General features: G+C 27.6%; 1 protein-coding gene across 3 annotated transcripts in view; it reads right to left on the bottom strand.

The window, feature by feature from the left end:
- U2af50 (U2 small nuclear riboprotein auxiliary factor 50) overlaps nt 1-25,443 on the bottom strand; it is a 66,514-nt gene that overhangs the window by 23,564 nt on the left and 17,507 nt on the right. For 2 of the 3 annotated variants that reach the window (XM_067281054.1, XM_067281056.1), the window contains exons 4-8: nt 23,757-23,881; nt 18,785-18,912; nt 18,266-18,382; nt 11,183-11,321; nt 810-824 (exon numbers count right to left, since the gene is read on the bottom strand). In XM_067281054.1, coding sequence (XP_067137155.1) covers nt 810-824; nt 11,183-11,321; nt 18,266-18,382; nt 18,785-18,912; nt 23,757-23,881 — 524 coding nt within the window. The remainder of the gene's footprint in view (nt 1-809; nt 825-11,182; nt 11,322-18,265; nt 18,383-18,784; nt 18,913-23,756; nt 23,882-25,443) is intronic. The other variant, XM_067281055.1, reaches the window with a different exon arrangement.

Below are 25,443 nucleotides of genomic sequence, written 5' to 3'. Positions count from 1 at the left end.
AACATGAACAGCAAACTAGAGTTTAAGATTTCATTATTTGTGAAAAATCTCCAAATTTAAGGGATCGAACCTATATTTGTATCTTGTTTATCATTAATCTATTGATTTTATTTTCACTCTTGACTTTATACTTATTTATTATCTTTTTACTGATGCCTAATAATAGTTTAGCAATTAGTTCTTGCTCAAAGACAATGAACAATAATAACTAGTAATATCAGTAACTGACAAACTGCCCTAATGTTTTTGCATTGTTTTACTGCTTATCATACAATATAATGATGATTAACGCTAAAAAAACAATTATTCAGACGTATTGCAAAAGACTATTTTTATCTACAAAAAAAGCAGGAGTTACTAAAGCCATTTGTAGTAATTAATTTTTTTTTTACAAATCCACAAACCACTACTTCAATAACAATGAGTAGTCAACAGACTATATTTAGAACTCTGTCTATTTAATTTAATAGTAGCTTAATTAGATAATGATAAAAGCTTGTTTCTTCAACTGAACTACTGGCCAACAGAAATATCACCAATATATGCTTAACTCAATCAAAGAACTCAAAATTTAGGACCAAGCTACCTGTTACAAATTTAAAGTTTATAATTTACTCATAAGTAATGAGAAATATCAAATTTTCTTTAAATCATAATAAAAAAAATCCATCTCTCAAATTTTTCTTCAGTTTCTCATCAAAATCAAATAATTTAAGCACTAAAATATTAAAGATTAAAACTAATTTCATAATTTATTTTTATTTAACTTATTTTAGTTATTAAAAAAAATAATGTTTTAAGATACATACCTGGAATAGTTCCACCTGAAAAATGACAGGAAAAAGTGTTTAAAAAATTTTTTTCAACAAATTTAAACATTTTTTTAAAAATATAAATAAAAAATACTTTAATTATTTTTTATTATTTTATGTTATAATTAAATTAAGATCAGTATTTAAATATTACATCAACACTTGCTTTTCTTTCTGCAGATGAACATACCATCAAGTAAAACACTACTTGATGTAACACCAAGAAGGTTTTTACACTTATTTGTAGAGAAACTGCAAAATATACAGTTTGCATTAGAAATATGTTCAACTTTGAATTGTTTCTAAACCAAAACTATTATTTTTATAGTGTTGTTTGCTTTAAAATTTATCATGGCACAAACTTCATTCTGATATAATATTAATAAAAACTTCATTTAATTTAACATTTATGTAATGGTATAATAATAAAAATTAAAGTTTAGAATTGCCTGTATCGAGTGAAAAATTAAAATTAATGTCGATACATTTTCAATTAAATGATCGGAAATTTAAAATCTGAAATACATACATAATAACATATAATTAGTTTTGCACAGTTATTTCCCCCTCTCTTTTAAACCTTCAATGACTAATGTTAGTAAGATATATATTTTCAACTTCTTTTAAATACAGTAAAATCTCACTAAGTCAAGTTGTGTTAATTAAAAGTTAACTACAGATCCCAGGCACAGTATAATAAGGTTTTCAAAACAATACAATCTCATTAAGTAAAAATTATTGGTATTTTTAACTCAAACATATTTACCCATGTATCTCTACCCTTTGATAATGCCTTCATTTTCTTTAATATTCTGTGTGAATACAGACAATTAAGATAAACACTACAGCTCCACGCTGAAAACAATACCATGCCATTACAACCTCACATAAACATCCTTTTACTCATACAGTAACACAGTATGTTACTGCTGTTCTGATTGGGACACAAGGAGGCACCATAACAATGCACACAAAAGCACCATAAACTTTATACAATTTTGTAATTATCCTATAAACAGATTCTTGAGAAATGGTTTGATAACGGGAAATTTACAGGGACAGAAAAATTTGAGAAAATCAAGTATTAAACTCGATAACTCAAAGTTGGGATTTTTACTTATGAACTCAAACATCAGTTTACGAATAAAAATCTTTAGCAAAACATGTTTCAAAATAAATAAATAAATAAATAAAATTTAAGAAGATAACATTCATTCCAATAAGATAAAGGAAGAAATAAAAAAAAACAATATATGCACATAAATTTTATTTTTATTCTTTTTAATTAAAATTTCAAAATATTGTTCAAAGTATCAAACTTTGTATAAAAGCTAAAATGCTTTTCTACAGAAACCCAGCAGTAAAAACTATTCAATCCAATGTTCATCACAAAATTTCAAGTACAAAATGGCATGGATGAATCAATTATGAGAAAACTGAATGTGCCTTTTCAAAATAATATTTTATTTTTGAAATTAAATAAAATTAGACTGTGGTAAGATTACTAAAACAAACATTATCAATCATCTTCAATGACCATTTTCAGGTTTTCAGTATTACCTATAATATTGGTAATATTAAAAGCCTGAGGACGTTCAATTAATCAATATTTTCAAACTATTTTTATAGTATTCACTTTTATAAAACTTTCAAATGAGGAAATACTTCCTATATATATGGTGCACAATGGACCTTTTTAGGTCAATTTGCATTTGGTCTAGGAACAATGACAATAAACTTTATATGTCATTTTCAACAATATCAACCTTCATTCAGAAAATATAACTATTTGGCATAGGTTATAAAATAACACAATTGTATCAGATCTGCCAAATTCTATTTAAAAACTGCAATTATTATTTCATAGGTTTTCAGATAAATTGGACGATAACATTTTAATTACCTGTTTTATTTAAATAATAGCCGCAGTTACTATTTTAAACTACGTACTCTCTCTGCAGTTACTATTCAAGGGCAGTTAGTATTTCCTCTGCATGTATCCATTTGACATCTATTATTAATAAAGTATTTAAACACTTATTTGTAAAAGTTTGATTTTTGAAGTAAATTATACTTAATATGGCAACTGAAACATCTTTCCTTATAAAAAATAAAGTTAGCACATTAGATGTCCTAGATAATGAGTGTTACTTTCTACGTATCAGTAATAAGAAAATAATTAAAAAGTACAGTACATCTACAATATATTGTACATTTTACATTTTTGTTTGCTAAATATGGTACCTACCTACCATAGTTTGTAAATATTTATTAATTTTATATTGTTTTTCTAATTTTTCATAGAAATTATTCAAACAGTAGACATGGCTACTATTCAAATAAAACCAGTAAAATTGGAAGAATTTATTTAGTAATAGCAAGTGGTATTTATTAATACATTCTATTGCAATGTTTCTAAAAATTCTCTTTAATTACTATGATATAACCTTTGGGTAAAATTCAAGCTAAAAGTAGGATAAAAAGTAGATCAAGCTTCAGAAACAACACTACTTGATATACAGTAAATACATATTACGTGATGATATTTTACCATATTTAATTATTTCAAGATCATCAATATATCTATCCCAAATATAACACTGTATAATATGCAAGATTTTTATTATTTATAATATAACTTAGTTATATTGATAGACATACTGTTCTACAAGTTATAGCAAATGTTATATACTCAATATCACCTTTTTCATACTTTTTCTTATTGATCTGTAATTTTAAATACATAATTGCACAATACAGATATTGATGTATAACTAACATTTTCTCTTATTTTTCTAGTAGATGAACTCTTTTGTAGTTTGAGTGTTTTTGTTATTTTTATAACGCTTGTCTTGGGAATTATTGGTAATGATATTTTCTTTGCTATAAATTTGTGAAATTAATCCCTGTAGTTAGAGAAATTATCTGATAATTTGTGAAAAGTTATTAACATTGGTATTTTAATCATTTATAGGCAGTTATTAAATTTTATTATTTAAGTATTTTGGATAGTTCTCCCAGGTTAATCTCTGGTATTTTACATCTATATAATCATTATTATATTTTGATTCTACAATAATGTTTTATATTTGTGCTTTATATTATTACTATTATGGTTTTGTAATTAATTCATTATTTACTGTAACCTTTGGTGAATGTCACCTCACAACAAAGGTATTGTATCTAATATGCTAAATATATAAATAGTACATTTGCGATACTTTTTTCAATTATGTTATGATGAATGATCATGTACTCAAGTATCTTATAATTTTTAGAGATAATTATAAATTCGTTCTGATTTCTTGTTATTTTAAAATTTATTCAATGTTGGAATACTGTAGTCAAAAATAAAACTTAGATTAAAAAAGATTAAAGTACTTGAAATAAAATATATTTCAAATCTAAAAGACTTTAAAAAAATATATTTGTATGTTTATGTATTGCATTATTATTGTTTGGCATTGGGATTGACAAGGAATGTCTTTATTGTGATAGAATAAATGCCAATAAATGCAATCCAATTCCTGCCAACAAATTTGGAATATTTATACAAATATAAACGAGTTCTAAACTTATTCTAAATACATTATTATTATATATATTTGAGAATAAAATTGAGATGTTATTGAAAAATGTGCATAAATTTCTGTGCTGTAATGTTCTTAATGTTACTTTACATAAACATTCCAAATTTATCAGCTTGCCAAAGTAGCTTTGATTTACTTCATACATTTTAATTTTTAGATCTTAATATTTCAATGATCTAAAGGAGCAGTGGGCAACCTATGGCCTGCAGGCCAACTCTGGCTCCTGAACAAAATCCAGGCTATGAATGTTCAAAACACACAAAATAAACAGTTTGCAAAATAATGTGCAATAAACCTAATATTACTGTTGTAAGTTTTTATTATACACCAATTTTTTCTGCGTTGACAGATAAATTATTTTTTTTATACGTGTCTTTTTTTTTTACCATTTTCAATAAACTGGTCAATTGCAATCAACTTGTTGACCAGGTTGGCTATGAAATGGGTGAAATGGGCCAATTTTATAGGTTTGTATGCAATCATACAAACTTAGAAAATCTGGTCCTGTGCATTCACTTTCACATTTTATTTGGCATGCCATTTAAGAAGGTTGCCCATCAATCCAAAGAATCATACAAAATATCAATTTCATAGAAAATAACTATTCTGAGAAAAACAACATTAAACAGAAAAATTTTAATACATGAAAATTATTCTAACAAATCTAAGATTTAATATCTGTGTTTATATCTTTATATATGCAAATTCATAATAAAAGACAAAATGTTATACAGATTCCTATATTATCAAAAGCAACAAGTCTTGCATATAGATATAAAACATAAAAAGGTAGAGAACAAACTTTGAAGAAAGTTTGCTGAACTGACTAATAAACTAATTTTCCTTCTATTTTTATCTAAGGAATTATGCAATGATTTTATTAACCCTCAGTTTTTAAAATAACTACAAAATAGTCTAAAAAAATCTGCAAACTTCTAACAAATAACACAAATTAGTACAAATAATATCATTTCAGTACTTTATGAAAGAAGTTTCCAGATGTGTGTGTATTTAAAACAAACAATACCATTAAAGACTGATTCATACTTTATGAGAATGGATCTGCTCTCTTTTCTATTATTTTTCCATAAGCATTCATACTTCAAAAGAGAATTGCACATGCACTTTTGATACTTACAGTTTAAAATAAAGCTTTGAAAGCACAGCAAAAGTGAAACCAGAGTCATAAAATTAAAGTAAATGTGGTTAATTAATTTGAGAAGAAAAGAGAATGGAAATTATTATAACCTTTTAACAGAAATAAAGAAATAGGATACTGAACCTGGTTACCAAAAATATTTTAGGTAAGTTTTAAATACATAGACATATATAAAGATAACATCTATTTGGATAGGTTTAACTTAAAATAATATAAATGATAAACTGTAACTCATAAAAAATAATTCTGCTCTAATTCTAATCATTTCAATTTTATTGGTCTCCATGTTAAAGGATGCAAAAGGTTGTGGACTACTAGAGTGAAAAGTAGAATGTCTGTCAACTTTACTCTCTTACAAAAACAGATGCATGCATGTCACTAGTAATGTGCAAAGTGACATACACACAGTAAGTTTAGTGCACGAGACTTTTACAAGTATTGTGCACTAAACTTATTTAATATTATTTTTCTTCCCTTTTCCATTACCGCAAAGTATAAACCAGCCTTATCACACGATACTTGTAAAAGTCAATTAATTATTATTATTTTATTAAATATAGCACTAAAGTTATCAATGGTAAAAGAATGTTCAAATATTCTTTAAGCATTTAAAAATTCTTTGCTGGCATAATCATCATCATAATTTATTGCTTATATATTAAATTCATAAAGTTTTTAAAAAATGTTTAGTCACTCAAATACAGGTAGGAAACTTGATAAATTAATAAAAGTTGGAGATTCATTCCTCCTCCATCATCATCGTATTTTTCAGATTAAATCAAACTTAAATTTAAAAATTATTTAATTGCAATTATAACAGAACAAGCCCTATTTATGGAAGTCAAGCAATTTGAACAATTTGCCCAAAATTTTCTTAATTAATTTAAATTAAGAAATATACAATTTTAGTGATGATACAAGAAAACAGACTAAAAGGCTTTACAATAAGCACTTTTGCCTTTTTTATTTAAGGCTTATTCAGATTAGAACTTCATGACATTGGAACATCAAACAGATTTTAAATTAAAATTAAGAACTAAATGCAAATTAATACATTTGCTAGAATATAAAGTAAATACAATAAATAAATATTACATAAAACTAATAAATAAACTAAAAGATGACAAAGGCTTTTATATAACACGTCTTCAAATTTCCAACCAATTTAATGTCAATATATTGCTTGCCTTAGAAATTTAAGATTGTTTCAGCTATAAATAACATCTTTTCATCTCCTGAAGAAAAAATCACTTTGGCTTTGTCTCATTCTGGATCATCAAAGTAATTTTTTTCACCAAGGAATGAAAAGATGTTATTTATATTTAAAACAATCTTAATTAAATTGTATAATGCAAGTAATATCTTGACATTAAACTTATCAGAGATTGAAACTAGCCTGTCAGTCACTGTTTATTTTCTTTATTTTTTTTCTTGTATCATTAGTTTCACATAATTATGAATATTTATTTATTGTATATAATTTATATTCTAACAAATGCATTACTTTCACATAGTTCTTAATTTTAATTTAAAATCTGTTTGATTAACTGCATTTTCCAATATGTAACGAAATTTGAATCTAAAGAAGCTTTAAATAAAACAAAGGCAAAAGTACTTATTTTAGAATGTTTTTAGCCTGTTTTTTGTATCATCACTAAAATTGGGTATTTCTTAATTTGGAATTTTCAGAAGAAATGTGTTCATATTTTGATCTATATAAATTATTATAAAATAACTATAAAAAATATATAGTTAAATCACTGCAAATAAACTGACTTGGCTAATACAAATTACTTTGTGTCATAATACAAATAAACTATACATTACAATACAGGCAATTCTTAATGGTTTTTAATCAACACATTTTACTAATGAGTATCAGTGTCAAAAAATTCATGTTCACAGAATTTATAACAGCACTGATGTGAAAAATAAAGTGATAAAGTAATTTTAAAAATTTCCTAAAATGGCTTAAATTTGGTACAAGGTACAATGAAAGATTGTACAGTACTTCTTCTACTTATATTCTACCCACTCTTTTAATGAAGTAGTAAAAAATTCTCTATCAGCACTAATAAAGAAAGACTAGACAAGACTGTAAAAAATGTCATTTTTATATACAAGAGATATTTTAAAGAAATTCATGCAATTAACTCAATACTGATGAAAAACTCTCAATAAAATATACAGATATCTCCTGCAACAAACTATTTTCCTATCATGGATCTAAGAGGTCAATAAAAAAATTTCCTTTCCGCATAATATTTTGTTACTCCATATTCAAACAATCTAATTTCTGTAAACTCTGCAATCATATTAATCCAATTAAAAATATTTTCACAAATTCTCAAAACCACCTTGTTTTTCATAAAAACACTGCTATGAATTCTATGCTTGTGAATTTTTTTATCACAATGTATAAACACTTCATCTATCAAAAACGTTTACTGCTAAATTAATTTTAAAATTGACAGAAATTTCCTTAATAACAATATCCATATATTAAAATAAATATTTGGAATAAAACATATTTCAGATCTAAAAGGCTTAAAATGTTTTTATTATTTGTGTAATTATAAATATTTCACAGATATATATTCTTGTAAAGTAGAAATTTTACTCCTTTGGTATATCCAAACAATTGCAAGAACGCTTTAACAATAAGTAAATATAAGTTATATATTATTTAGCATGCAAAAAATAATCAATATTAAGTAGTTTATATCTTTTTACTAGATATATTTTAAATTTTATCTAACACAATTTTTTCTTATAACGTTAAAGTTTCCATAAATGGTTACATAATTTAACAGTTATATTTTAAAATAAAAAAAATTATAGAATACCTTCAAAAATATTCTATAAATTCCATTATTTTTACACTTTTAAAAAATAAAGAAAAAAAATTTGACATTACTAGTTAAAAAAAATATTAATAAACTTTTACTGAAATGCTTTTTTGTAGGAACAATCTTCAAACATTTATAATAATGTATTGAATAAATCAAATAATAAATAACAAGTTGTTTATTATTTATTTTATCAAATTTAAAAGAATGTTTTAGAATCTTTTTAATAAAAATGATAAAACTTTATTGCTTTATCATTATTATTGTGATGTATTTGTGAAAGATGGACTTTAGAAAAATATTTCAGTAAAGATTTATGATTATAACCAACAACGTCAAATTTTTGTTTAGTCTATAATTTTTGCATTCTAAAAAATTGAGCTTTTAAAATTTCAGGAGACGTAAGATACCCTCAATCTATTATATAAAAAAAACTTACTGAAAACCAACCTCAAAACTTACAATTATTAGGAACTTAAGGCAATCTTTCCGTTAAAACATTAAGATTTTTACCTTTTCTATGGTCTTGTCTATTGAATACAGGTTTGTACAGATGATGCAAAATAAAGGAAAAAAAAAAAGATAGTTATTTTCATACACTGGAAATCGAAATTAATAAAGTATGCTGAATAACGATGTGAAATATTAGACAGAAATATACTTTCCTTGATTTTTATCTAATCTCTGAACTACACCAGAAATCTTATAAATGAAATTTGACTTCATGCCATCACTATCAATTCATATGTATAAATTCTAGAATAAACTGATGTAATTGAGGCAGAAATTAAAGTCACATTACATGAATCTGAAATTTATATAACAGTAGAATAAATAAGAAAATATATTTATTCTACTATTACATAAACAAAATAGATATTATATATTTATTTTATTATTATAAAATAATAATAAAATAAATATATAATATAATTTAGTAGTACTTCCCTTTATTCACAGTATCAATTTTTTAACAACATAAAAATAAATTTTAAATTTGCATGATGAGCAATAGCAATTTGCATTTAGATAAAAACTACCTTCAAAATATAGTTTACTAATAAAGAAATTTACAAAATGTAATTTAAGCATAGACTATCATCTAAATAAATGGAAACTAAGAATAAGTTTCTATTAAATTGCTGGATTCTTCAGGCTATAATGAAACTATTAATTAATTATTAGAAATAGTTACGTACAGTCATGTTAGACAAATTAAATTGTTTAAACAATTGAAGCCCTGAGAAACATATAGGCTAACCCCCAGAATCACATCTCTAAAGTAACTGAGTTTGAATATTCAAAAAAGTCCTAAAATTGTATGAACAGATGTGTGTTAATATTTTTGCTCTCCAAATATTGCTTGTAGATGTGACTGTCATCTCATCATTTTGGGATTTTTCATTTTAGCATTTTTTTCAAACATTCAAATTCAATTATCTCAGAAATGTGATTCCGAGGGTTAGCATATAGGTCACTGAGAGCTTCAATTAATTAGTAGCCTCAATATAATCTGAAAAATCTAGCAGTTCTGTCACTGATTAATAATTGGCCATGATGATTGTTTGTGCATAAAAATAAGTGTATTTTCATATCTAGACGGTTTAAATTTATCAATGTTCTGTTTATTCTAACAATTTTGTGAAAGCTTTAATAAATGCATAGATCACATGAAAGATATAGTAATCAATATAAAAAGTAATTTGATTTTATATATCCATATATTTAAAATGTATAGTACTGAATACTTTTATTAATAAAAAATAATATGTAGATGTTTAAATATTGACAACTTTCTAAGTAAAACTTTGATAAGACTTATTTATTCTGTTAATAATTTTTAAAAATTTATACTGGTATAGGGTGATTCAAAAAGTCTTAGACAAACTCTAAAGATAAACCAGGAATACAAAAACAAACCATTTTTACCTAGGAACATATACCTGCAAATGCCATCCACAGTTGATAGAAGTACACAAAGAATCACACAGAAAGGAATACATGTAAAGTATACATGTTTATTAGAACACAGGTATCCCTTAATTAACGCAGTTAATCCCTCGATGATATCACATATATCAAAATAGTGTTAATCAAATAGAGAAGTACTTTGGTTCTCGATCGAACAATCACCACCCATTAAAAAATTTCTGATTAATAACAAATATTTTTATTTTAATAAATAAAGATAGCAAATTTACCAACACCTTTTTTGCCAAGAAAAACATATCTACATTAAGTAAAGACAGCTGTTAAAGCAGTGTTAATTAAAATTTCTTCTGTGTATAAAAAGGATTGCTGCAATTAATTTCTCTCATTAATCAAATCCTGTGTTAAGCAAGGGATACCTAAACTAAGGTGATGTTTGCAGCTATATGTTCCTAGGTAAAAAATAAATTTTGTATTCCTGACCTACCTTTAAAATTTATCTAAAACCTTTTGAATTACCTTGTATATCTACTTATTAAGGTGATAACAAATACATTTTTATGTAAATGTTCAAGTTAATATATCAGAATTTGATATGTAAAATAGTTTACAAATAGTTACATAAATAAAAGTTCATCTAAAGCTATTAATATTCCTATTTAAAGAATTCAGTTAAGATTTGTGTTTGAAATTTTTATAATAGTTTTGATTTTTGTAATTGCCTCAAAATTTACAGATCATTACATTACAAAAAGAAACAGTATTTTGCAGAGCAAGCTCAATAAATATAATTAATGTTTAGGTTATTATATCTATCAAAGAAAGTAAAGCAATTTGATTTACCTGGAACAGTTACAGTTGGAGATTCTGACATTCCAGGCATTGGTTGATAATCATGTGGTCGTCGAATTTTCAAACTCTGTCCTTTAAAATTAATACCATCAAATGCCATTGCCTGAGTTGTTTCATCAATTGATCTGAACTACAGGGATAAACATTAACAAAACAATAAAATGTTTTTATTTATTTATGCTTAACATATTTTAAAAATTCAAAAATTGCTGTACATAGAATTTTATTTCAGCAATTTTACTTTTGTAATTCAATACAATAGAACTCTGCAAACTTGACTTAGGCTTTGTTCATACTGCCGACAACAACAACAAAAACCAATGTTTTTATCGTTCGTCTTTGTCTGTAAATCATTCACACCAGTCATTATCATTGGTCTTTTATGTTAGTTGTTCACTGTTCCAAAAGTTAGCCAAGGTTCAACATCTGTCGTTGTCGTAACAGAATTGGCCAATCAACGTGAACTTCTCACAATTCTTTCAACAAGATGAAAGAACTGCTAATCTCTCATGTTGAAGAAAGAAGACTTATGAAGCTTAATAAATGGTTTGAAGTATTTAGAGACATACAAAAATAATTTTAAAAATCCTTGATATCTTTTAATCATAGTTCCTAGACCAAAGCATGGAAATCACTTTGTTTTTCTCTCAATATGAACAGCTATGATTACCATTGATATTTTAATATTTTCTTTGAGGAATTTATAAATTTTGTTAGTCAAAGTTGAAGAATTAACATTTTACTCTGCACATTCAATTTTAAAACAGAGACAAGTCCGGTCTAAAAGTGTAGAAAGCCACAGAATAATGTTATGCCTAATGTAAATTGCGCATGCTCTAAGACAAAAACCAATGAACAATGTGAATGCTTTGGCAATGAATGAAAATGGTGAAAGACAAGCCATTGTTACCATTTAGGATCTGTGATCATTGTAGTCGGCAGTGTGAATGCAGCCTTAATATGGACTAAGAAGGTAAAAAGTTACCAAAAATGATGAGTTTTTACAGAAAAAGTGATGATGCAAGTCTAAACAGCAAAATTTTCATAAAGGTATTGTATGTGCAAATTCATATACATATTAACTATGTATCAATAGTGACTATTTCTATTTGTGATTAAAATTTAATTAAAAAAATACTGGCTATTCAATGGCTATTTGAAAAAAATTGTAGACCTATAAAATCCCACTGCCATCCGTCTGTCCTTAATCTCAAGAATGAAGTTAGATAGATGAAAGACAAGACCAGATATGGAAAGCTTAGGGATGGGCCCGATTAACTACATGTGAACTTCCAATGCAAACCAAAAGTCATGTAAATTCAATTCAAAAATTTTCCCCTGAAAGAAGTTAGATACATTTTTTTTTTTATAATTATTATGCCTTTTTGTCCTTTCTAACTCTATTTAAAATTTATTTTGTATACTAGTACTTTCTATATATTAACAGGACTTATTATACTGAAAAATTATGGATGCAGATATTTAGTCTTACAGATCAAAAATAATGTTCTTTATTTAGTTCACCAGGTGAACTAAATAAAGAACATTATTATTAAAGAGTTTATGTAATTGTGATGTTTCTTGTTTTTTATAGAAAAACTCTCGCAGTGACTGTATTTGTTTGTAGTGAAGGTTAATTATGTCAATCAGGCCACGTCTGCCATCTTTACGTGGAAGGGTTAATCTTTCTGTGGTGGATTTAGGATTATGTTGTTTATGCTTAGTAAGTGTTGTTCTTGTTTTCCTTTGGAGTTGCTCGAGATCTGTGTGAGTCCAATGTATAACTCCAAAAGAATATGTGAGTACTGGGGATGACATATGTGTTTATTGCTTTAACTGTGTGTTTTGCATTTAACTGTGTTCTGAGAATAGCATTTAACCTACTTTGGTATTCTTTAATTAATCTTTGCTTTATTTGTGCATGTTCTGTTAGTTTGGCCTGTTCAAATCCTAAATACTTGTAGAACTCGCCCTCTTCCATGGATTCAATAACGTCTCCATTTCCAAGTGCAAAATCTTCTTTCTTCAGGATTCCTTTTTCTATGTAAAGTGTTTTTTTGCATTTATCTAGGCCAAATTCCATTTGTATGTCCTTGGTGTATGAATGTGTGATTTGTAGGAGTTGATGAAGTTGTTTTTGTGTGGATGCATGAAGTTTTATGTCATCCATGTACATGAGATGTGACAGTGTAAACTGTGTTGTTTTTTCATGTCTGATATTGTAACAATATTGCGTGTTGTTTAACATGTTGGATAATGGGTTCAGGGCTAAGCAGAACCAGAGAGGACTTAAGGAATCTCCTTGAAAAATTCCTCGCCTAATAAAAATTTGGTTTGTTTGTATGGAAGTGTTATGAACCCTGAGATGTAGTGTTGTTCTCCAGTGCTGCATAGTGTTTTGGAAAAATGTAATGAGTGATGGATGTATTTTGTGCATGTGTAGAATATGTAGCAGCCAACTGTGTGGAACACTGTCGAATGCTTTTCTGTAGTCTATATATGCCATGTTATGTTTCTGTGTTGTTTGTGTGCTTGCTGTAGAATGACTGAATCTATGAGTAACTGTTCTTTGCATCCCCTGTGATTTCTACGGCAACCTTTTTGTTGTTCTGTAACAATGTCGTGTTCTTCAACATGTTTGTATATTTTGTTTGCGATACAGGATGTCAATAATTTGTAGAGTGTTGGAAAACATGTAATTGGTCTGTATTGTGTGGGGTCTGTGGTATTGTTGTTTTTAGGTTTCATGTAGGTGATGCCCTGAGTAAGAAAATTTGGCATGTCTTGTGGATTGATGATGATGTGTGTTACGTGTTTAGCTAGTTCCTGGTGCAGTGATGTAAACTTTTTGTACCAGAAATTGTGAATGTTGTCTACACCAGGTATCTTCCAGTTGTGTGTTCTGTTAACAGTGTATTGGAAATCATGTATGTTTATTTCAGCACAGGGCATAGTTGGTATGTTCTGCAAGTTTCTGTTCTCCTCCTCAATCCAGCCTGCTTCAGCATTGTGCGTGACAGCACTGGACCAAAGAGAAGACTAATATGTTGTGAGTTCTTCTTCTGTTAATGTGCCACTGTGCTGTGTATCAGTGTTTGCTTTGTTATTAATTTGTCTGTAAAAGAGTTTTTCATTGTTTGTAAATAATTTATTTTGTTGTTTTCGTAGTGTACATGTTTTGTATAGTTTGAGTCTATGTGCTTTGGCAGAGAGTTTTTATTTTAGTGTATCAATGTATTCTGTAATGCGTGTTGTGACATTCATGTTTTGTGTGTGTTTTTATTTTCTTGAAAATGCTTTTGAGCTGTTTCCTTAATTTGGGTGTTATGTTGTTTTTAGTGTATTGTGTCAGCCTGCCTAATTGCTGTCTAATGTCATTTATTTGTGTTTCTATTCTTCTCTGCCAAACAGGCTTGTGATAGAATTGTGTTTTCTGTGTATTTGTCTGTGATTGTACTTTCAGTCCATGGTGTGTCACTACTGTGACTGCCCCAACATAAACTAATGTATGAATGTCTGAGTGTGTAGAAACTGAATGAATGTAGTGTGGTAGTAAGTGAGTGTTTACATAATTTAGTGTTTTTCCTACTTCCTTTGACGTGTTGATTTTTGGTATTCGTGGTCGTTGTGTGGGATCTGTGCCTGTATATTTAGTGAGTGTTTCCTGAAATATAAGTGAGAACGTAATAACTAAATCCTTGTCTATGTTATCAGTGATGGATGAGGAAGTGTCTGTAGTATCAATAGTGGTAATTGTTGTATGTGTGTTATTATCAATGCTTGTTGCTGGATTATCCTGACAGGTTACATGATCTTCATTAATGTTAGATGTTTCTGTCTGTTGATGTATTTGATCAGCAACCTGTTGTTTGTGTGGAATAAGGTTGTTGTGTATAATTGTTCTTTTTTGATCAACAACCCTTTGTTCGGTGACAGTGAGATGAGGATACTGTTGTGTGAATCTATGGTGTAGTTGTTGTCTGTATGCTGTCATGTTTGTTTAGAGTTTTGTGATTGTGTAGTAAGTACGGATGATAAACTCGTTCATTTCTACTGTCCATTTCATCCGTTGGCGTGGTTTTCCAGCCTTTGTGGTCTGTGGATGCATTGCCACAGAAACACCAAGGCTGGGTTGGTTCCTCACATCTGTTGAGGGCATTGCAGTAGCCATGCTTGGGCCGGTGCTGCTTTCGCCACCGGTAACAAAGGGAGACTGTGGCCTATTTTTCGAACGTGAGCCTCTGCCTAACCCACGAACGCGGACCTTGTTAACCCGGGCAACATCCGAGCCCGTATCACACTTTGATCTGGTTATTACCACAATAAATATCTCCACAGAATGTGGGTGTGGTCACTCTTAGCTTCATTTCTCCCCATAGACCTTACTGGCATGGGTGTCCCTACCAGGAGCTTGTGCTCCAGCCTGCATTGCTCTATGGATCAGTAAAATTACTGGGCTCTCCCACCACGACCAGGTAGTGACCACGGGAGAGTTGTTGTTGTTATTATTATTATTATTATTACAGAGTCCCATATGGCACCTTAAAAAAAGAAGACCAATTTTAATGATTTTAATCAAGTTTTTAAACATGAGAGTCATAAGAAGACTAAATCCAAAATTAAAAAAAAAATTTATTCAAACTATTAGAACTTTATAGTGGTCTTCATACAAGATAAAGGAGACGAAAGTGAATACAGCACAAGCCAAATGACTGCTGGATTAAATTTGGCTATATTACCTCTACTATTAATAATTAAATAATGAGTAATTTGGCCTAGAGGTAGGCATAAGACATTATCTCTTATTACATTTATTAACAGTAGTAATAACATTGCCCAATTTAATCCACTAATCATTTGGCTTTAATATAACTATCAGGCTTAAAGATGTTTATATATGTACTGTACTGTCAAATTCCATTCTGGGTAAATTCTTTTCTTGTAGAATTTTCTAAATTATTTAATAAAATATTAATTTAATTATAATTATTAAATTTAATAAGAAATGGTACTTAACACCTACCTCCAGGTCAAATTACTCACAAGGAAACTGTCGGAGTGTCTTCTAATAAATTTTAATAAAATTTAGTTAATAATTACGTTAAAACTATACAAACTCTATGGCAAATTTGTAGTATTCACTAAAAGTGTTAATCAGAGTTATTAGCAATCAAATGTCGTACTATTTTATAATAGTTTAACACAAATATGCAAATTTTTAGAAGTGAAAGGGTCGTGGAGGAAGACGGCGATATTACATTTAGAATAAATTCTGGAATTTTCGAAAATGGGAGAAGAATTAATAAAATTTAGTTTAATTACGTTAAAAGTATACAAACTCTATATTAAATTCGTACTATTAACACAAATATGCAAAGTTTTAGTAGTGAAACGGTCGTGGAGGAAGACGGCGCTATTACATTTAAGAATAAATTCTAGAATTTTCGAAAATGGGAGAATTAAATGTAAACATTTCAAAACATTATAGCAGAATTTAAATGTTTATGTGATAATGTTTGGCCTACAGAAAAGATTTGTAGGCCTAATATTTCAGACTTTGATAAACAGTTAGCCAAACTGCTTTTTAATGCATTTAGCAATAGTTTAAGTAGTTATGTAAGTAGAGATGACGAAGAGTTTTGTCAGATGGAAAATAATAATTTGATTATAGATGGGCCTATTTCAGATAATAAAATAATACGTCTGCTTCAAGAGAAAGAAATTGATAACGCAGACACTGACTGTGAATCAGGATATTCAGATGATGAAAAATCCGATAAGAATATAATCTCAACAAAACGAAAAGAAGAAATTCTTAACTTGCATAAGAAACACCCAAAATGGAAATTACACACATTACAGCAGAAAGGAGCTAAAGAATTAAAACGTTTTAGTGATTTATATAAATGGGAAAAACAATTTAAATCTCGAAAGCATAGAATTGAAACGTTGAAAATCATTAAAGAACATACTAAAATGTTAATAGTACAAATTTAATATAGAGTTTGTATACTTTTAACGTAATTAAACTAAATTTTATTAATTCTTCTCCCATTTTCGAAAATTCCAGAATTTATTCTAAATGTAATATCGCAGTCTTCCTCCGCGACCCTTTCACTTCTAAAAATTTGCATATTTGTGTTAAACTATTATAAAATAGTACGACATTTGATTGCTAATAACTCTGATTAACACTTTTAGTGAATACTACAAATTTGACATAAAGTTTGTATAGTTTTAACGTAATTATTAACTAAATTTTATTAAAATCTATTAGATGACACTCCGACAGTTCCCTTGTCAGTATTTAATTATTAATAGTGGTGGTAATGTAGCTTGAATTAATCTGGCAATCATTTGACTTTAATATAACTATTAGAGATGTTTATATATGTACTAGGTTTATTTTTAAACTTATATTTTTAACTGCAGTAATTGGCATATTCTAATAATACTTTTAACAATTTCCAATATAAAATTTTAGTTCTTATAATCTATAAAATCTTTTGAACAATATAAAACAATGACAAATATTTATAAATCTCTTCTAGATAGAATGGGTGGGATAAAGAAATATTTGGAAATTTTTCTCATTTTGCATATTAACCTATCAGTGATAGTTATACCTGGAATTATCAATCTCAGTGATTCTTGATGCATGTTCAAGATTTTGAACTAAACTATAAAAATATTATCTGTACACAAAAATAGTTTGATTTTGACTCTTTGTTACTATATTACATCTACTCAATTTAATACAATATATAGTTAAAACTGAAACTAATTAGGCTAGTATGTCTAAACATCAAAACTATTTTAAATAAAAACTATAATTTAAATAATAGACACAAGGAATGCCAAATCTGTCTGTTAGTGAGTTATATAAGAATTTAATCTATTCATGAAGTTATAAACACATATAGAATATAAAATCACTTATCATAATAGATAAAATTAAAAACATTACTTTTGTAAAATAAAACAATCTATAATTATTTAAATTTTAATAATAATAAATTAATAATAGACAAAAATTTTTAAATCTTTGTATCAAATATAATAAATGACAATTACCTCCAGAAAAGCAAAATTTTTATCTAAATTGATCTGACATGCCAAAACTGGATTTCCTGGTGCTTGAGAAAATCCACAAGCATGCATTTGTGTATTGAAAAAGTCCATCATTTCTTCCTACAAAAATAAATATTATAATAAAAATCTCTAATAGCTGGTATATAAATTAAAAACAACATACCATGCATACAAAATTTCCAGCAAGTAAATACATATTATTTGCTGGAAATTTTGTATGCATGGTATGTTGTTTTTAATTTAAATATATTAATTTAATTTTTTTTATTATTTACGTTTGGAAATTAAAAACTAATAAAAAATTTTATACAAACCAATATATATTATGACAAATAAAAAATCCATCAAATATAAATTAAAATACATATAATTTGACTAATAATTAAGATACAGGCATGTAGAAAATCATTTAATGATTTCTGATCAAATTGATTGTTAAACACACAACAATAATAAATAAATTATTTATTTGAAAAATAAATTTTATTAACCACAACATACCTCAGAACAACCAAAAGGAATGTTCCCAACATAAAGCCGACGAGCCTGCCTTGTAATTGTACTTCCTACAATAGGAACAGGTGCAGCACCCGGTGCTGCCAATAATGTTGCAGGAATCTGACCAGCAGCTAAATTATTTAATAAATGTATTTGTATTGGATATATTTTAAATATATTTAAAAAGATTAACAAAAACTATTCTTAACTTTTTGTATTTACCAAAGTCGGGCTACTAAAAATTACATAAAATTTGTAGTTATACTCTTCACTTTAACTTTTCATTTGAGGTGAATGTTAAGATAACTATAAACCAGTATTGAAAAACTTTAAAACCATTACTTTATGCTATGTTCTTTATTTTTCTCATAAATACATTTCAATCTTTTGATCCTCATCAGTATCTTATTACATATCATAGGACATAGTTTTGCCTATAAGTTGGGAATGGATATATGGTATTTTAAAAGATTTTAAAGAGAAGATTATATGCCTAGAACATTGAGACTGTCAAGAAATATCACAAAAATAATACAAAATCATGATGCTAAAAAATAAAAAAAAATATAGTAAGATCAGCTATTAGATATAAACTTAAAAAGATACAATTAATAAAAATGAGGATTAAAACATTAAATTTAAAAATGAATAATTTTCAGATAGAATAAATAAATACATACAAAATAAAAAAAACAACAAAAGTTAAAAAGATTATTTGAATATCCTACAAAAGATGAGAAAGATAATTGGAGAAATAATATAATCTTAAATACAGAAATAAATATTCCATTGCAGATAAAGAAAATAATAGTAAAAGGACAAGATTTTTGTAATCCAATAAATAAACCAGCATTATCCATGTTTAATGCTATAAACAAAATGTTTTCACAAGTACTTTCAACCTTTTCAAAAATGTCTTCATCAGACAAATGGCAAAAGAACATTGTTTGAATGTTGTTATAAAATTTTAAATTTTTAACATTGGCTCATTCTATATAAACTAGTAGTAGTAATAGTAACAGAGGTAGAAAAATTATTTCAACACATTAAGATCAAAAATGAAGACAAAGCAAATTTTTAAAAATGAAATTATTAAAAACTTAAATAGTTTAAAACAATGAAAAAACAGTGAGATTTACATACAACATAAAATAAAAAATATGATTATTTAAATGAAAAAATAGTTAACAAGTTTTTAACAAATAATGACTTGTCGATAATTCAAGCAGATAAAACAAAACAACTAGTGTTGGTTAAAAGAGAAGAAAGAAGTTATAGAAACTGGAAACAAAGAAGCTGAAAAAAAAAATTACAAAACTTTATAAAGAGGAACTTATAATGGAAAATGAGAAAAGCAAGATTTTGGACATTAATATTAAAATACTAATTCTAAAATTAAGAAGTAAAAGACACAAAATAGGAGATAAAGTGTGACCTTTAATAGGTAGTAAACTAGGCTGTTTATATAATCTAAAAAAAAATATTTAAATATTAATCTACTAAGTAGGCTAGAATATTTGAAATATAGTATTCAAAATACAAATGTGTTAATTAATAAATTAAGTAAGATATTAATAATGAAAAAACTGGCATTTATAGGACTAGATATTAGTTCCATGTATCCGTCAATAACAAGAGAAATTATTTATGAAGCATTAAAAAAAGAAAAAATAATAAAAGAATGGAAAATAGAATTGGTAAAATTTGTATTTGAAAACAACTACTTTCAAAGGTGGCAAAAAGAAATTCTGTATGCAGATAGGTAGAATTAACGAGGACAGTGTAATTGGACCAAAGCAAGCTGAAAGTCATAAAACCAACTGATAAAGAAGCAAATAAAATTAAAGGTATTATTCATTATTTCCATTATGTAGCTGATATATTAACATTATATGATAAGGAAGAATTAAAGACATAGAAATATTAGAAAAAACAAATAAATTAAATAGTCATATTAAATTTGAAATGGAAAGGAAATTATTACACTCAAACCTGTTTTTGTGCAGTCTTTTTTGTGCTATTTGTTTTGTGCAATTTTTTTTTGTGCGGTATACCAATTTGATTGAAATTCATATACTGCACAAAAAAAATTGCACAAATCAAAAAATCGCACAAAAACAGTTTGAGTGTATAAATTCTTGAAATCCAGTAAGAGATGTAGATTATAGATTCCAGAGGAACTGGGTAGTTTTTACTATAGCTTACAGTGACTGTAAATGAAAATGTTCAGTTCCATTTTGCGCATGCACATGGGCAATAAATGGAGTGAATGGATCATTATGAATATATAATGTCTGAAAGACACACAAAACATAAGCACTTCACTACTATAGTGGAGCATGCTAAAATACTTATAAAAATATTTACTTAATGATTATCCTAAAATTATTCTTAAAAAATGGCAGGATGAATATGAAAAAATAGATATTATGTGAAAAATAAAAAAACTAGACAAATTTTATAAATTTCCATATATTAAAGGACTGTTTGAAAAACAGAAAGAAAGATTTAAACAAGTAAGACATCAATTGAGCCGCACACTTGCCAAATCAATTAACTCCATAAAACAAAAAATATAAAAATTGATAGTATAAATTATATTTTAAAATTCCTTTTAAACTTATTTCAGAGAAATAATAATAAAAAAAAAAAAAGGGAAAGGAAAATAAGAGAACACTTTGCTATTATAAAAAATTTAAGACATAAAAATGTAAATTTATTAAATTTAAATACAGATATAAATGTGTTGACAGAATGGTATAAGATTGTAGATGGTGCATACAAAAGAACTTGAATGTCATGGGAAAGTTTTGTAAAAGCGGCAGTTATATGTTGTTTAAAAAATATTACGTGCCTATGTATTTTTAGTTTTATGATAGTATTTATTGTTTATAGGAAAAAACTGTCTTATATGTGTAATAACTAAGGTCTGGATTTTTGAGTGCAGTGTTAGAATGGATTGGGTGCTCATTTAGGTTCTTTTAAATGCTGTATTATTAAGACAAAAACCAACAAGATGTACTATATTTACAAACTACATAATTGTTTATTGCAATTTACACATAAAGATGAGCATTGTAATTTACAACAGTAATCATTTCAATGTTCTTAAAAGTGAAGTTTTCTCGTTTGGAGGATAGAATGTCTTTATATAAGGAAAAAGGTTTTTTTACGTTGACCAAGACTAAGGGGACATGTTTCAGTTTTACTCAGAATTCTAGTTCAGTGCAATCCAGAATATTTTTCAAATCAAGATTTTTTGATAAATTAGATTTGAGTTTGTTCAGGGCAAAACTATCCAGTACATCAAGTGCCTGACTTACCAGTTCAATGTTCAATGAAGTTCAATATCTTTCCAGCTAGTTGATTTTATCCACCAATAACTTGTACAAATGCACTCTGTGGTCACTACTGGATCAGCGACCAGTTTCTCGACACTGTCAACGGCTGCAGAATCAACAGGAGGAAGTTTGTTGGTAAACACATTAATTTTCTCGAAGTTCTTGTAGTAGAATACCACACTGTTTATCCAAGACCCCCAACAGATGACAAGATATTAGAGTTCATTGAGTTTGTATTTTCAAGTTGGTACATTTTGAACAACATTGGTTGTAAATAGCACATGGTCAGTGCTGCAACAAGAATGTTCAGCAGGTACTTTTTTGTGGAATCCATTGTTTCTTCCAGTATAAAGACTACAGGATTGTCTCCAACAACATCCAGGTGCCCCTATAAATATATGCTCAAAATTCCTCCTTTTTTTGTTTTGCCTTCTCTATGCTTTTCCAAACTTGTGTGTCACTTGATTTTCGTTTCTTGGTGTTTCACATCAACCGAAATCACATAATCACAAATGGAACAGCAAAGAACTTTTCCATCTGCGCATAAGCCTTCATCTTTAAACTTATTTGCTAAAATGTTCAGTTTAGATGCAGTCAATTTTGCCATTTTCTAATGTCACCGACACCAAACAAAAGAAATTGGAACTGTTGTGCTCACAAGTCAGGGTAAGGTGACCTCAATACAGAATTTTCTAGATTGTTCTTTTCTTAGAAAAGAAAACACATGTTGAAGATTTTCAGTGAATGTGTTTACATTCTAAAACAACCCTAAGGCTTAGTTGTTTAGTCCAAAAAATTCCACTTTGCCCTCTTTTCTCTCAATAAGAGAGTAAGCTGATTATCAAATTTTTTTCCTCAGCATATGTGGTCTGGTTTAACAAATTTGTTTTTTCCCCCTCAAGTGAATGAATAAAAACCACCAAAACAAGAGATAATTGTCAACATATTCTTTGAAAATGTAAAAAAAAGTGGAAGCTGGGTGCAAAATATATAGTTTTGGTGCTAGTTACTGTTTTGGGACAGGTTTGCGATTTGGGTGCTAAAATTTGGCAATGAGTGAGCCTACTGCACTAAATCCAACTTAGTTTGTCTTTTTACACTCTGCCCCCTTTCAAAAATTGAGTGGGTGCAGCACCCAAAAATCCGGACCTTAGTAATAACATACTGATGAGAATCATAAAATTGAAATTCATTTATGAGAAAAACAAAGAAAATAACATAAAGTAATAGTTTTAAAGTTTTTTAATACTGATTTATGGTTACTTTAACATTCACCTCTAATGAAAAGTTGGGAAAGTGAAAAGGATAACTATAAATTTTTATCGAAGTTTTATCAAAATTTATAATTTTTAACATAATTTAAACTGGATATATTTTAATAATAATGATTATCATTATTATAATATTTAGTGTTAAATGAGAAATAACCATTTAATAATCATGATTCTTCTTTGTAATATTATGTTTAATCTTAGTATCACAACACAAAAAATTGCAATGTATTGGAATATTCTAAACATTCAAATTATCTCAAGTATCCAGTTAATAAATATTTAGATACTGTACTTAGATACATGTATCTCCTGCATTTAACACAAAGATTATTATTTTAAAATCTGTTATGAAAATCTTACCTTGCATGGCTTTATACTGCAATGGAGTTATGTGTTCAAATCCTGGAGGAGGAATATCCCAATAAAGAGAAGGTTTCCTACGTCGTGATCGCCTCCTATCTCGGCTTCTGCTTCTGCTTCTACTGCTACTCAGAAGGATATTTTAATTAAATTAAATAGTGGCATATTTTTAAAATAATAAGTTAATAATACCAAATATAAATAATGCACATTAAATTGGAAAAAAGTTCATTTAAATACAGTAGAGCGTCAAAAATCGGAATCAATTGGAGACTGGGGTTGTTCCGATTAGTCATTTGTTCCGATTACCGACTTTGTACAAAAAAATATATTAACCTGTCCGATGTTCAAACTTTTCTCTGTTGCGTGTCGCTTCGTGTTGAATTTTCGTCGATTTTAAGCCTAATTAAAATTTTTATAATAATAATCGAGGCTATCGTATCATTAAAAATTATTTCTTCATTTTGTACAAACGAAATAAATATATTGAAGAATATAAAAAACATGAAAATTATACTTTAGAAGTAAATCTAGTATCAAAAATGTTCAATTCAGCACGACACAGTCCAACTGAGAATCGTTCCGATTACCGGCGTTCCGATTAACGACGCTCTACTGTATAACCATGATCATTTAGACCAGGGTTGTCCAACCTTTTTTCCTAATGGGCCAAATTAGAAATTTATGTATATTCAGTGGACCACAAAGGTACTTTATATAAATATATGCTTTTAAAATGTTCAAATTGTGAATATCAAATTTTAATAACAAATATATAATTAAATAAAATACTGTATTATTGACAGTAAGCAAATTATACTCACACAAAATAAAAATAAAAATTCAATGTGATTTTTGACATTGCATTCCTTTTATAATATTGTCAATATCTGCATTTATGGTACTAGTCTTAATTCTAAGAATGTTAGTTAAATGGAAATCACTCAACCTATCTCTTTCAGCAGTTTTGATGTTTTTCATGCATGAAAAGAATTGTTCACAGCTGTATATTTTGCATGTTGGGTAGTACAGTTTTCTAGCATCAATTACGTCATTACAACATCAAAGTGTATCCAGTGAAATGAGAATAATTTTTACGACATTCTTTACCACAATAAATGAATATGTACCTAAATATTTTAGGGTGCAGTGGGCCGCAATGCGGCCCGCGGGCTGGACATCCCTGATTTAGACCAATTCAGAACTTTTTCATAATAATATAACAATACACAGCAACTAAAGATAACTACAAGGCAGAGTAAAATTTAAATGGGAATTGAAATGTCAGTTGATTGTTCTGCATGCTACAGCTGAAAATTCAGCATATAATAACATGTTTTGACAAGCTTCATTAAGCAGGCTAACTGAGATATGAGAATACTACTCCAGTAAGAATAGTACAACAGGTGGCTGCTTCTGAAATTGAAAAAATTGAAAAAGAAAGAACAGATTAACATTTAATTTTGCTGTAAGCTTGATATATCTTGTAGCAAAATTCTAAGCAAACTGTAGCAAAGAATAAATCAATGATGAAGACTACAAAGAGATTCAATGATAATACAAAAGATGTAAAAGATGACCAACATCCAAGGAAATCTAGCAATGACAAGAAATAAAGAAATTAGTGCTACAATAGCTTCAGGTGAGACCATCAGCAATCAATAGACAATTTGGTTTACACTAAGGA

This window comes from Centruroides vittatus, unplaced genomic scaffold (genome assembly GCF_030686945.1).
Source record: "Centruroides vittatus isolate TY-2023 unplaced genomic scaffold, ASM3068694v2 contig_904, whole genome shotgun sequence".
Classification (NCBI taxonomy): domain Eukaryota; kingdom Metazoa; phylum Arthropoda; class Arachnida; order Scorpiones; family Buthidae; genus Centruroides; species Centruroides vittatus.
This window is presented reverse-complemented; position numbering and strand designations above follow the sequence as displayed.